The sequence below is a fragment of the Pipistrellus kuhlii genome, unplaced genomic scaffold, assembly GCF_014108245.1.
Source record: "Pipistrellus kuhlii isolate mPipKuh1 unplaced genomic scaffold, mPipKuh1.p scaffold_m20_p_1, whole genome shotgun sequence".
Taxonomy (NCBI): Eukaryota; Metazoa; Chordata; class Mammalia; order Chiroptera; family Vespertilionidae; genus Pipistrellus; species Pipistrellus kuhlii.
This window is the reverse complement of record NW_023425404.1, coordinates 63,951,911-63,966,806: the sequence shown is the minus strand read 5'-3', so window position 1 is coordinate 63,966,806 and position 14,896 is coordinate 63,951,911. Positions and strand designations below refer to the sequence as shown.

The window sequence follows — 14,896 nt, the reverse complement described above, 5'->3', positions numbered from 1 at the left end:
CCCCCACGGCACCGCCCCACGGCACCGCCCCACGGCACCGCCCCGCACGGCACCGCCCCCGACGGCACCGCCCCCGCGGCACCGCCCCCACGGCACCGCCCCCTACTCCGCAGGCCCCGCTTCCCGCGCCAATCGGTCGCGTGCTGGACTCCGCCGCAGTCAGCTGCTCTCGCCCCGCGGCCGCAGTCTCTGCCGCCTTTGGAGAGCCTGGGGAGCCCCGTGAGGCCGGTCTCCGGAAGCGGCACGGGCGGCAGGTAAGAGACGCCAGCTCCTCCCAGGTAGGGTTCAGGGTCCCCGTCCTTGGCTCACTCCCACTCAGAAGCCTCGCCACCCGGCTTGGAGCTTGGCCTGACTGGGCCAGGCCGGGGCCACAACTCGGCCAGAACTCCAGATGGCCCCGGGCTCGGCGTGGACGCTCCGCGAGGGCCTGAGGGCCCAGCCAGCTTCACTCTAGGTGTCCTGCCCTGAACAGCCCCTTTCGTCACTCTGGGCGTCCCGAAATGGACAGCCTGCCTGGCCCTGGGCCTGTACCATCCTCACCATGGCTCCTCCTGCTATCCGGGGTCCCCCTTCAACAATCTGCAGGCCTCCCTCAGAGCAAATCTTTGCTTCCACAGTTTTTATTCATTTGCTGGTGAGTTATTCATGGCAGCCCCCATGATGGGCCAAGTGTGCGTGGTGACTGGTGCTTCCAGGGGTATTGGTCGCGGCATCGCCTTGCAGCTCTGCCAAGCAGGTGCCACCGTCTACATCACTGGCCGGCATCTGGACACACTGCGGGCTGCTGCTAAGGAGGTGAGTGCGTCCTCCTGCGGAATCCCTTCCTCGTAACCACTCCTCCCAGTCCCTTACCAGAACCCATAATATTCCTCAATAAAACGTGAATATTTTCTCCAAGTGGGATAAATGAACCCCACAAATAACTCCAGATCAGGTCACAGTTACCACCAAGTGAGTTTTATGGGGGGGGGAAAGAAGTTCCGTTTGAAAGCTTTAGGGACTTTGGAATTATAACTAAAGATTTGTGGGCCTGTGCTTTCCTTTTTTTTTAGGCAAGACATTATTGAACTGTACATTTTTACTTGACTTTTCTACTTGTTTTCAATTAAATACTTGGGTACACTTGATTTGCTAGGTACAGGGTGAAGTAGTGGGGTTACCAAGATTAATAAGATATAACTTCTGCTATTAAAAGCTAGGTCTGTTCTAGCAGAGGTAGAAACAGTTCTTGTCAATGTAATGTGGATATGGTAAGTGATAAGAGGTGAATGTGTGTGCACAGAATGCTCTGGAATTGAGGGGTGGGTTTTGAGATGACATGTGAGTATTTAGGGAAAGCGTTCTGGGAAATGGTTCTTGAACTGAGTCTTGAAAGGTAAGAGTTAGGTCAAAGAAGCTAAGGGCAAAGGGAACTTTACAAGCAATGGTGAAAGAGTGTGGATCCTATGAGAAAGAATTCCAAAACACACAGGTACAAAGCAGGAGCGGAGATGAGAGGCTGGGAAGGAAACAGAATGGGCCCTGGTAGATAGCTTCGGCTTTATTCTCTTGAGATGATGATGCCATTGGAGGATTTAAAACAGATTTGTGTTTTAAATAGTTCATATTTTCTGGCTGTGGTATGAAGAATTAACTTAAGGCAGAAAGACTGGAAGCCAAGTGAGCACTTAGAAGGCAAGGAGGTAAGAGGGTTGGACTTGGAGAATAGGAGGCCTGTACTCTTCTTCCTCTCAAGTTAGAGGATGGGGCACATTTGTAGAAGCTGAGATGGAACGGGAAGTAGAAATAGGTCATGCCTGAGAACTTTTATTTCCTTGTTACCAGGAAGGAGCACAGGTGGCGTGAGGGTAAGAGGACTGGGACTGAGTAGGGGTTCCACATGAGTGGTGAAGGGTGGAGCTAAGGGCATGTGAGATGGAAGTAGCCAAGGGCAAGGAAAAAGAAAGATACTCATTTCTTTTTCTTTTCTTTTTTTCTTTTTTTTTATTATATATTTTATTGATTTTTTTACAGAGAGGTATAGAGAGTTAGAAACATCGATGAGAGAAACATCAATCAGCTGCCTCCCACAGCCCCCCACTGGGGATGTGCCTGCAACCAAGGTACATGCCCTTGACCGGAACAGAACCTGGGACCCTTCAGTCTGTAAGCCAACGCTCCATCCACTGAGCCAAACCGGTTTTGGCTGGATACTCATTTTTAAAAGCAGCCTCCGTATCTTATTTGTCCCATACCCTCCACTTGCAAAGTACAATGCCTTGCACATGGTAGGCCTCAGGAAATGTTTGTTTACTAGTGTTTTTAAAGTTGAGGTTCCAATCCACCTTGCTCTGAAAAGAGACCTAGCACTCCTGAAATTCCTCACAACGACATCAGAGGGCGATATTGCCCACCATGTTCCCTCAGCTGCTGGCTTTGATTCCTATGATGGCCTAGCTCCCAAGCTGGGAGTGGAGGGAAGCTGCATTATGTCTACCCTCCTGTGCAACTGTGAGCTCCTATCCTCTCTGTCTCTCTCCAGGCACAATCCCGAGGGGGCCAGTGTGTGCCCGTGGTGTGTGATTCAAGCCAGGAGGCTGAAGTGCGAAACCTATTTGAGCAGGTTGATCGAGAACAGAACGGACGTTTGGATGTGCTGGTCAACAATGCCTATGCTGGGGTTCAGGTACTCTTGAAACTTTGATCCCAACTCCACACTCTGACCTCCTACTGTGACCCCTGAGTTTTTATCCCCACTAATTGTCCTTTCATGATCCAGCCCCTCAGACCTTCCTGCCTTCAGGCCATCTAATTCATCACTCTCCCTGTGCTTTCTAGCCAGTCCTAGACAACCTTAAGAAGGCATTCTGGGAAAGCCCTGCCTCCATTTGGGATGATATCAACAATGTTGGACTCAGGTAGGTGATCCCCTTATCCCACTGTAAGGACCTGGTTCCTCACCCACTTAGCCAGGCTGACAGCCCAGATCTTTCCACGTATGCCCTTTTTCCCTCTGACCTCCCATCTCTTTCTTCTCCCTTTTGTCCCATTTACTCCACTCATCTCTGGAGAAGTTCCATCCAAGTAAATCTATACTTGGGAATGTCAACTTTTGTCTTATTTTTGTCAGCAATTTTCATCTGACCGTACCCTTTGCTTCCCTCCTGCTTCACTCTCTGCCCATCCAAATGCATGACCCAGAAGGGAACTTGCATCCCTCAATAATGCACACCAAAAAAAATTAGAAGAAGAAATTGTTTTGTTTTATCAATCCTCACCTGAGTATTTTTTTTTTTCATTGATTTTTAGAAAGAGTGGAAGGGAGGAGGAGACAGAGAGGAATTTCTATCTGAGAGAGACACTTCAATTGGTTGCCTCCCGCACACGCACTGCCTGTAGCCGGGGATCAAACCTGCAACCAGAGCACATGCCCTTGACCAGAATCGACCCTGAGACACTTCAGTCATCAGGCTGATGCTGTTACCATGAGCCAAACCAGCTAGGGCAGAAATTGTTTTGTTTTAGATCAAAAGAAAGTCAGTGCCGAAACCGGTTTGGCTCAGTGGATAGAGCATCGGCCTGCGGACTGAAAGGTCCCGGGTTCGATTCTGGTCAAGGGCATGTACTGTACATTGGTTGCAGGCACATCCCCAGTAGGAGGTGTGCAAGAGGCAGCTGGTCGATGATTCTCTCTCATCGATGTTTCTAACTCTCTATCCCTCTCTCTTCCTCTCTGTAAAAAGTCAATAAAATAAAAAAAAAGAAAGAAAGAAAGTCAGTAAGAAAGAGTGAGTTTCAGAGAGAAACCAAGATGGCGGCATAGGGTAGACACCCAAATGCAGCCTACCACAACAAATTTGAATTTAGAACTGAAAAACAGGGGAGGCATTGCCCGGAAGCGCCTGACAGCTAGCTGAGAGGAGGCTCTGCCATCTGGGAAAGAGAGAGAAGGCACACTGAACCTCAGGAACTGTGAAGGTACGGAGAACTGTGTGCGCGAAAAGGCACTGGCTTACTCCTGGCACGCAGAGAGGGCGGGCCGGACTGAGTTCGCTACTGGCTTACTCCTGGTGCTCGGAGAGGGCGAACAGCTAACCAGTGTTCTATAGGAAAACAGAATCACCCTATTGCTCTGATAGACGGCCCCAGACAGGGAGAGGCCAGACTGTCAGGCAGTGGGCAGAGATCTCTTGGAGGTGTGTGAAGCCAGAGGCCATTACTGTGGGACTTGGGGAGGAGCTGAAGGGAGAACAAAGTTTGTCTGCACCAACCCGAGATTCCGCCCCATCTGTGGCTGAGCAGAGAAGCTCTCCCAGAGGCTGGCTTTCTCTAAGGAGGGACTGGCTGGAATCCAAAGCTTGTCTGCACCTTTACCAAAGAGGTGCGTGTGCCTGCAACCAATCTTCCGAAACTCTCCACGAACAGGACTTTTCTAAGGCGAGACTGAAAGGGGACCAAAGATTGTCTGTGCCACCCCGAGACCCCGCCCTATCCAAGCAGAGTACAGAAGCCCTCCTAGCTGAGACACTGCTGATCCTCACAGCCAATTGGCTTGGAAATCAATGCTTCCCAGTGGTACCAACAATAAGCAAGGCTTAACAACAAGACTGCACACACAGCCCACAAAGAGCTACACCAAGACTGTCCACCACAGGTAACTGGGAAGGCTGTGCTACTGGGCTCTACCAGAACACCTAGCACACAAAGCTATTCCATCAAATCAGGGAAACAACTAAAATGCAGACAAGAAGAAGGACGCAAAGGAAGGAGATGGAGGAAAAGAAAAGATTGAACATTGAGTTCAAAACTGCAGTTATAAGGTTATTCAACAATATCCTAAAAAAGGCCGATAAAATAAATGACACCTATGAGGATATGAAAAGGGAGCAACTAGAAATAATAAGGGATCAACTAGAAATGAAGAAAACATTGTCTGAAATAAAAAACATTATACAGAGTCCTAAAAACAGACTGGAAGATCGCAAGAAATCAAGACTAAGATTTAGAACACAAAGAGCCAGAGGACCTCCTCTGCAAAAGGGAGAAGATAAGAGAATCCAGAAAGTTGAAGATAGTGTAAGAAACCTCTGAGACAATTTCAAGCGAACCAACATCAGAATTATGGGGATTCCAGAAGAAGAGAGAGAGCAAGATACCGAAAGAATACTAGAAGAAATAGTGACAGAAAACTTCCCCCACCTGGGGAAAGAAATAGACTTACAAGTCCAGGAAGCCTGCAGAACCCCAAACAAAAGGAATCCAAGGAGGACCACACCAAGAAACATCATAATTAAAATTCCAAGAGCAAAAGACAAAGAGAAAATATTAAAAGCAGCAGAGAAAAGCAGGTAGTGACCTTTAAAGGAGCACCCATAAGATTGTCAGCTGATTTCTCAACAGAAACCATACAGGCCAGACGGGATTGGCAAGAAATATTCAAGGTGATGAATAGCAAGAACCTACAGCCAAAAATAATATACACAGCAAAACTATCACTCAGAATCAAAGGACAGATAAGAGCTTCACAAATAAAAAAAAAGCTAAAAGAGTTCATCACCACCAAACCAGAATTATATGAATTGCTGAAGGGGGTTCTTTCAAAATAGAAAGTAAACAAAGATAAAAATTATGATCAACAAATAAGTAGCTATCAACAAGTGAATCTAAAAACCAAGGGAATTAAAAAATCTGATGAACAATATTAACTGGTGAATATAATAGAATCAGAGGTATGGAAGGGGAGTGGACTGACGATTCTCGGGGAAAAGGGGAGTGAGGGTGCGGGAAGAGACTGAACAAAAACTGTGCACCTATAGATAAGGACAATGGGGGATGGGGAAACGACAGAGGGTGAGGTGGGAACCTGGTGAAGGGGAGCAATTGAGGGGGGAAGAGGATCACATTTGTAATAATCTGAATAATAAAGATTTATTTAAAAAAAAAAAAAAAAAAGAGTGAGTTTCAGTCATTGTAGCCTCCAGATCCTCACTCCAGACCAACAGGCATGGGTACTCCCAAGTCAGAGTTTGGAAGGCAGGGGTGTCACGGGTTACATGTACATGTCGTACAGGAGTGAGATGAAACACAGAATTTAGTTTGCTTGACATGATCTACACCAGTCATGTCTGTGTTTATTATTTTGGGAACTATGGCATTCTCATAAACTACACTCCCTGAATACTACTTGTGGGAATAACTGAAGATATTATCTGAAAATCTGAGACTAAAGTGTTTAAGAACATCTGTGGTTTCCAGTGGCAGAATGAGAATCCAATCGTGATTTCCAAAGTAGAAGAAAGATTATGAGGACAGAGAGGGATGGTTAGCCAAGAGGCAAGAAAAGAAAATCCAGACAGCTGGTAAAAGGCAACGCCCACATCCTTTGTCCTCCAAACAGGATATGGGCGTTTTACACTCATCTCTTGCTGATCGGGTTTTCAGCCTATAAGGCAAAAGCCAGCCCTGATAAATTCTCCAGGATAAAGATCACTTTGTGAGCCTCTTGTAAGCCCATCACCATCTCCTCCCACCTCCTGAACACGCATTCACATGCATATTCACTGTGCCTTTCCTCTGCATTACCTTAGGCTGGGCTTCCTTTTGAAACCACAGGTCTCTCTACTTGTTCTCATTTGGAAGCTCAAGTTGCCCAGGCAAAAGACTTTTATTGTTGTTCTTATTTTATGTTTTGTATTGGGGTTGTTTGTTTTGTTTGTTTGTTTGTTTGTTTGTTTGTTTGTTTTTGGGGGGTGGTTACCAAGTATGTGTATATTCTTTTAAAAAAATTTTTTTTAATGTGAAAATCATCCAGAACCGGTTTGGCTCAGTGATGGAGCGTCAGTCTGCGGACTGGGGGGTCCCGGATTCGGTTCCAGTCAAGGGCATGTACATTGGTTGTGGGCGCATCCCCGGTGGGGGGTGTGCAGGAGGCAGCTGATCGATGTTTCTCTCTCATCGACGTTTCTGGCTCTCTGTCCCTCTCTCCTCCTCTCTGTGAAAAATCAATAAAATATTTTTTTAAAATCAATAAAATATATATTTTTTAAAAATGTGAAAATCAGTATTATTTTACTCTGTCATCACCACCTTCCTTCCTTGACTGAGTTATATCTACTGTTGATAATGTAATATTCTACCATACTTTTAAATATTTGACTCGGGAGTAGGTATCATAATTTATTTACCTAACCCTTTCATCTCTTGCAGTAGTGGAATTCTTGGGGAGGGGGAAAATGTACTTCTTAAAGATTTAATTGACATCAAACTGTCCTTAAAACAAAACAAACAAAAACCTCACCTAATGAACAACATCAACTGATGAAAAAAACAGATCCAGAGACAAGGAAACATCAATCAGACTGTCAAACCTCAGAGGGAAGGTAGGGGAGGGTGGGGGTAAGGGTGAGAGAACATAGGATTTACACAAAAGGCAGGTTTGGGTAGATTTAAAGACTGATACTAAAACAAGAGCTGGAAATAAAATGGCAGACAAAACAGTTGGTACTTGCTCTCACAGAACTTGCACCCATTGATGGGCACTGGCAGTGGGTGCAAGCAATGGCACCATCCCCAGAGGCGGGTGCGAGCGCCGGGCGGAAGTGCAGCACGCGGGAGCAAAGAATTTTCAGTAACCAGCAGAGGCTCGCCCCCATGACAGAAACCGGTGCCCACCTTGGTCTGGCACCCCCGCTCACCTGCTCCACCAATCCACCTCAGCCAATGCCCGCCATGTTTCGCACGCGGCCCCTGGTGGTGAGGGCACATCATAGTGACCAGTTGTTCTGCCGTTTGGTCTATTTGCATATTAACCTTTAATTATATAGGATATGTCTTAATTTTAAGAAGTCAGTCTTTTATATTTTCTGTCTTGCTGTGATGCTAAGACAAGCCTTTCCCACCCCAAGTTTATGAGCACATTGCCATGCTTGCTTTTAGTGCTTTTGTGCCTTCATTTTGTATAGTCCAATAATTTATCCTTTTAGAATGCATTTTGAAAGCATAAATGAAGTAGGCAGCCAGTCCCACCCACCAAATAAGTGGCTAGTTATCCCAAATTCATTTCCTGAATGACCCCTCTCTCCCTGTAGACTTGAAATGTTCCCTTAATAATTCACTGAATTCTCATTTACACGTGATCTAGTTATTGACCATTTTGTTTCACTGATTATCTGTGTATTGTTATACTAGTACTACATTCTTTTAACTAGTATGACTTTTCATTAAATATTTTTTTTTTTATTGTTTAAAGTATTACAGATAGTAGCACATATGCCTCCTTTTATTCCCCATTGACCTTCTCCTGGCCTCCCCTTCCCCCTGGCACATGCCTTCACCCCACCCCCAGTGTCTTGGGTCCATTGGTTATGCTTATATGCATGCATACAAGTCCTTCAGTTGATCTCTTACCCCCATCCCCCAACACTCCCCAGCCTTCCTGCTGTAACTTGACAGTTTGTTTGATGCTTCTCTGCTTCTGTATCTTTTTGTTCATCAGGTTATAATGTTCTTTATTGTCCATAAGTGAGTGAGATCATGTGGTATTTTTCTTTCACTGCCTGGCTTATTTCCCTTAGCATAATGCACTCCAATTCCATCCATGCTTTTTTATAGCAGCATAGTATTGCATTGTGTAGATGTACCATAGTTTTCTAATCCACTCATATGCTGATGGGCATTTAGGCTGTTTCCAAATCTTAGCTATTGTAAATTGTGCTGCTGTGAACATAGGGGTGCATATATTCTCTCTGATTGGTATTTCTGTTTTCTTGGGATTTTTTGTTTAGAGGATTTGTCTAATGGTGATAGTGGGATATTAAAGTCTCCTACTATGACTGTATTGCTGTCAATCTTTCCCTTGATAGCCTCCAGAAGTTTTTTTTTTTTTTTATGTATATGGGTGCTCCTGTTTTGGGTACGTATATGTTTACCAGAGTTATTTCTTAACTGTTGGATTACTCCCTTTAGTATTATGAAGTGGCCTTCCTTATCTCTTGTTATGTCCTTCACTTTAAGATCTAATTAGTCAGATGTAAGTATTGCTATTTTTTTTTTTTTTCATTTCCATTTGCCTGAAAAATCTTTTTCCATCCCTTCACCATCAGTGAGTCCTTTTTTTCTGAGGTGGGTTTCCTGTTGACAGCAGATATATGGATCATGTTTTCTTACCCACTCAGCTACCCTATGTCTTTTGATTGGGACATTTATTCCATTTACATTTAAAGTTATTGATAGGTACTTATTTATCGCCATTTTTATTCTTTATGACTGTGCTCCTTCTTCACTTCCTATTTCTTTTTTTCTTTTTTCTTTTTTTTACAGCAGACCGTTTAGTATTTCTTGCATTGCTGGTTTGGTGGTAATAAACTCTCTGAGACCTTTTTTTGTCGGTGAAGCTCCTGATTTTACCCTCAATTTTGATTGATAGCCTTGCTGCGTACAGTATTCTTGGATTCAGATCGTTCCTTTGCATGACTTTGTATTTTATTCCATTCCCTTCTTGCCTGATGTGTTTCTGTTGAGAAATCAGTTGCTAGTCTGATGGGGGATCCTTTGTAGATAACTTTCTGTCTCTCTCTGTCCGCTTTTAAAATACTTCCTTTATCGTTGGCGTTTACCAGTTTAATTATAATGTGCCTTGGCATTGGGCTTTTGGGGTTCATTTTGTTTGGGACTCTGTGAGCATTTTGGACTTGTGTGAGTCTTTTCTTCCCTATATCAGGGAAGTTTTCTGTCATTATTTTTTCAAACAGGTTTTCTATTCCTTCTCAGTTTCCTCTCCCTCTGGCTCTCTGTTGTGAGGATATTGTTTCGTTTAGTGTTGTCCCACAGTTCCGTTAGGCTCTCCTCATGTTTTTAAAGCTTTTATTCTAGATGCTGCTCTGCTTGTGTATTTTTTCCTACCTTGTCTTCTAGCTCACTGATGTGGTCCTCTGCTTTTTCTATTCTATCGTTGATGCTTTCTATTGATTTCTTTATAGCAGTGATGTCATTTTTCATTTCTTCTTGGTTCTTCATTTCCTCTTGGTTTTTACACATATTGTTGAATTTGCCTTACATTCTTTTCAGTGACCTTATGACCATTTCTCTGAATTCTTTCTCTGAAAAATTGCTTGCCTCTATTTTGTTACTTCCTTTTCCAGTGATGCCTCCTTTTCTTTCATTATTCAGGCTGTTTATCTCCCCATGATCTCTCTTCTCCAGGTGTCTGGTTATGTAGTTCTCTCTCTCCTTTCCGTGAGAAGGTGCAGAGCTCATCCAAGTCCACATATTCGCGCTGCTTGAGAGCTGGTGTTCCTGGGTTTGCAACTGGTCCTTGGGTGTTGATAACAGCCACTCTCCCCTTAAAGATAGTGTGGTATCTGCTGCAGAACCGGTTGCTCTGGCAGAGATTTCAGCAGCAGTGGAGGCTGCCTGGTTGGTAGTCCCCAACAGTCCTTTGGAGCACATGTGTCAAACACAAGGCCCGCGGGCCAAATCCGTCCCGCCAGGCCTTGCAATGTGGCCCGCACCACGCTGTCATCACTGCACTCCGCTGCGTTTCCATCACAATGACAGTTTATGACTGTTCAGTAAACCATTCGGCCCGCAATTTAGGCTGGATTTTAGATTTTGGCCCCTTCTCTGATTGAGTTCGACACCCCTACTTTGGATTATAGTGTCCCTCACCCACAAATATACACTCCTCATATGTCCACACACTCTCCTTTCATTCTCTCACTTACACACTATCTTGCAGTCTGCCTTCCCATTAGCAGCCATCTTTCTCCTCCATTAAATATGTTTTTAGTATGACATTTTAATAAAGGGTGGTAAGATGGGGTAGCATATCCCCCACCCACAGATATTACTCTTCCTTTTTCAGAATTTACCTGGATATTCCATGTTTATTATAATGGTGCTTTAGATTATTTTGTCAGTTCCTCCAAAAGTCTTATAGAGATATTAGAGGCCCAGTGCACGAATTTGTGCACAAGTGGGGCCCCTCGGCCTGGCCAGCAACAGCCAGGGGGAGGGACTATGGGAAGTTGGCTGGCCGGGGGAGGGATCACAGGAGGTTGGCTGGCTGGTCCAGGGAGGGACAATGGGAGGTTGGCTAGCTGAAGGAGAGGTACCATGGGAGGTTGGCTGGCTGGCCCAGGGAGGGACAGCAGGAGGTTGGCTGTGGGAGCACACTGACTACAGGGAACAGTTCCTGTTTAAGTGTCTTCCCCCTAGTGGTCAGTGCACATCATAGCGACCAGTCATTTGGTCGTAAGTGTCACTTAGGCTTTTACAATATATGTACATTGATAACTCAAATTGACTGAATCTGTAGATTAAATTAAGTAGAACTGATGTTTTACATGTTGACTATTCCAAATAAATTATGCCTGTACCTGTTCTTTTACAATAGACAGCACTTTATAGTTTTTCCTTGTAGATCTTATATATAGCTATATTCCCCCTGACCTACTTTAGGTTTGTAATTGCTATTATGACAGAGCTCTTCCATTACATTTCCCAGAGGGTGCCATTTCCCCTCCTTCAGTGGTTAATTTTACCAGTATTCCTCTCAGAAGGTAGCCTCAAGCCCTTAGTTCTCCAGGTCTGTGGCCACCCTCATGCTGCCTTCTTCTGGCTGACCACAGCCACTAGAGGGCAGAGGGAGCTGCCAAGGTTACAGAGCCCTGGCCAGCTCTGAGCACAGTCCATTCCTTTTCTGTCCCAACCTCTAGAGGCCACTACTTGTGCTCGGTGTATGGGGCTCGGCTGATGGTACCAGCTGGCCGGGGGCTCATTGTGGTCATCTCCTCTATTGGAGGGATACTGCATTTCTTCAATGTTCCTTACTGCGTGGGCAAAGCTGCGGTAAGAACCCAGTGGCACAGGGGTTGGGACTGTATAGGACCGTGACGGTACCCAGTTAGTTCGGGAGGTAAATCCCCAGTGATCAGAGTGGGAGGCCAACTTCACCTTTCCTCCTGGCCTTCCATGGACAGTTCCTTCACGTGGGCTCCTCTGCTGGCCAGAGTAAGTAGTGCACTGGGAGAGATGGCCAGCTGGGACAGAGCACCTAGGAAGGGCATGGAACAGGACATCCTCAGCTGAAGCAGGGAGGGCAGGGGAGGAAGGTGAGATGGCCAGCGCCCTGGCTCTCACCCTGTCTTCTATCTCTGCAGTGTGACAGGATGGCTGCAGACTGTGCCCTGGAGCTGCGGCACCACGGGGTCAGCTACGTGTCTCTCTGGCCAGGGATGGTGCAGACAGAACTGTTTAAGGATTATCTGGAGAAGAGTGACATTGCCAACGACCCCATGGTTAAGCAGGTTGGCAAGGGGAAGCCGAGGGTAGCAGAGAATGCAGAGGAATCAGCTCTCCATCCTAATGTCAAGACAGTAGCAACAGCAAGGAGCAAATACCCGGGTGTTTACCATGGCAGTAAATTATGGGGCTGAGCACCGTACACACGTTATATCCTCTGATCCTGCAAGGGAGATAGTATCTCCTTTTTATAGATTGTGAAACTGAAACCCAGAGAAGTAAGAAATTTGCTTAAGGCCACGGATGGCTTAAGTGGAAAGACTGCCCATCTCCATAGCCCATGGTCTTGACCTCCACACTGTACTAACCTAGAAGGTCAACATAGTTGGCTTCCCCAGATCCTTCCACTTAGGAAAGAAGTGGGTCCTGGTGCCAGGGTACAAGGCTCACAGGGATGGGGGGAGGAATGGCTCCAGCACTTTCCAAGATGCTGAGTCCTACAGGTGCGTGATGAGGGCCTCTGTTCTGGAGCAGGAGCTGAAAGCAGAGAAGGGACTTGGGCAGTGCTCTGGGAAGTTAACCCTTCACTTCTCTGCTCCTATGTTTCAGCTCAAAACTTATTTCTCATCCGCGGAGACCACGGAAATGAGTGGCAAATGCGTGGTGGCTTTGGCAACAGGTGAAGAGGTTGGGGCAGTTGGTAACCAGAAGGGCCTAGAGGATCTGCAGGGTGGTGGCAGCCAGTTCTGGGGTCTGGCTCAGGAGGTGGTTGGGGAATAAGCCATTCTTTTCTCTGGCTTCTGGATGCCCAGAGGATCAGGATTCCTATTTTTTTGAGGATTGGGTGCTCCAAGAACTAGCTCCTAGGAGGTATGGCCAGAAGCCAGAGGCTTGGGAACCTTCCTAGGGACAGAGAGAAACAATTCTGGTCTCCTAAGCCTGTCTCGGTGGTGCTCTGTCCCATTGGGCCCAAAGCTTGTCACCCTGCACACTGCCATGTCATATCAGCTGTATGTGTGCCCACAGACCCCAATATCCTGAGCCTGAGCGGGAAGGTGCTGCCATCTTATGACCTTGCTCGACGCTACGGCCTTCGGGATGTGGATGGTAAAAGCTCTAGCCCAGCATCCAGCCTGGACCTCTCTTCTGTTTCCTGCTCACTCCTTCCTCCCTCTCTCCCTGTTCCTTCCTCCCTCACATCCCATTCAGTCAGTCTCTTCGCCAGGGAGTGGGAAATGAGGGTCTAATCCTCCTTCTCTTCCTGTTGTCCTAGGCCGCCCCATCCAGGACTATTTGTCTTTGAGTTCGGTTCTCTCCCATTCCTCCAGCCTGGGCTGGCTGGCCCCCTACGTGCCTGGCTTCCTCCGAATACCCAAGTGGCTTATGACCCTCTACACAAGCAAGTTCTAGTCCTGCTGACCTGAGGTCACCACTCTGCTTGTCTTTTCACTTGGACTGGGCGGCTGAGCCCATCTGAGGAGCAAGGCAGCCTTTCCCACCACCACACGCGCCTGACACGAAGAGAAGGCCTCTGCGTGTGCCCTGGGCCCCATCGGTCCTTCTTTGTGCCTTGGTTTCCCTTGTCCCTGCGTTTTGCTTAAGTTTTGAAAAATGTTCTTGGTACTAATAAAGTTCTCATTTCTCCAACACATTTGTGTGCTGATTCTGTCCTGGGCAGTTGTTAACTACTTGAGAGGAAGACTCAAAGGTACGCAGGATGGAGTCCGGTCCCTGGGACAAGGCCCCTTCCTCCAAGCAGTTCTTACTCTCCCCTGGAGACCTGTCCATCTCGGGGTCACTTGCTCTTGGCCAGAAGGCCTGTTTCTCCTGCCCCAGTAGGGACCGGGTGCCCTCCCCAACCAGAAGCAGGCTTTCTCACTCTCACACTGCTTCCCCACCCCTTCATCCCACACTCTTCAGAGATGCCTGCGGCTTCCACCGTGCCTGACCCGTGAGCGCACTTTCCTCGGTGTTGAGGATTTTCTGGAATTTGGGAGAAAGTACTGCCTGAATTCAAGTGAGGGGCAGAGGGAGAGCTGATGGAACTAGCACACCCCCATCCTTCCTCTCAGGATAACACCACCTGAATTACTTAGTGAAGAACTAATTGCAAGAACACTTTGGGGCTAGGCCATGGTGTATTCCAAAGAGGAGCCGAGGGCCACTGGGGGGAGCCCTCCAGCCAGCAGCTGAGATGGCCATTGAGGTGAAGGGATCGCGGCTGTACTACCCTGTTTCCCCAAAAATAAGACAGTGTCTTATATTAATTTTTGCTCCCAAAGATGTGCTAGGTCTTATTTTCAGGGGATGTCTTATTTTTCCATGAAGAAGAATACTGTACACATTTATTGTTAAATGAAAATAAAGGAAATTTATTACCTATATACGGTACGGTAGTACGGTAGTTGTCAACACAAACCAGACAAACTGAATCCTACAGTATCGAGAATTTACTCATTTATTCAATGACAATCATGTCATCTTCTGGAACATCATCATAACAATCCATTTCCTGAATTTCCTGGTGAATTTCTTGTGACTCCATTTCTTTCAGAATCAGAGGACCAAATCTCTCATGTTTAGCCTAGGGGGGGGGGGGGGCCTTATTTTCAGGGGGATGCTTTATAATTCACTCAGAAGGAAACCTGTAAGTAGGTCTTATTTTCGGAGGATGTCT

The 14,896-nt window shown here is 46.4% G+C and overlaps 1 protein-coding gene across 2 annotated transcripts; it reads left to right on the top strand.

Annotated features, from left to right (window-relative positions):
* The first annotated feature begins 126 nt into the window (after positions 1-126).
* On the top strand, positions 127-13,866 carry DHRS1 (dehydrogenase/reductase 1). 2 transcript variants are annotated; one of them, XM_036450361.2, is made up of 9 exons: positions 128-254; positions 618-795; positions 2,522-2,665; positions 2,818-2,897; positions 11,694-11,826; positions 12,138-12,284; positions 12,829-12,898; positions 13,246-13,326; positions 13,493-13,866. In XM_036450361.2, exons 2-9 carry the CDS (start codon positions 646-648, stop codon positions 13,627-13,629), a joined length of 942 nt encoding a protein of 313 aa, XP_036306254.1. In that variant the 5' UTR covers positions 128-254; positions 618-645; the 3' UTR covers positions 13,630-13,866. The 2 variants fall into 2 exon arrangements, with proteins under 2 accessions (XP_036306263.1, XP_036306254.1); XM_036450370.2 differs by lacking the exon at positions 12,138-12,284 and having other exon boundaries at positions 127-254.
* Positions 13,867-14,896: the final 1,030 nt, after the last annotated feature.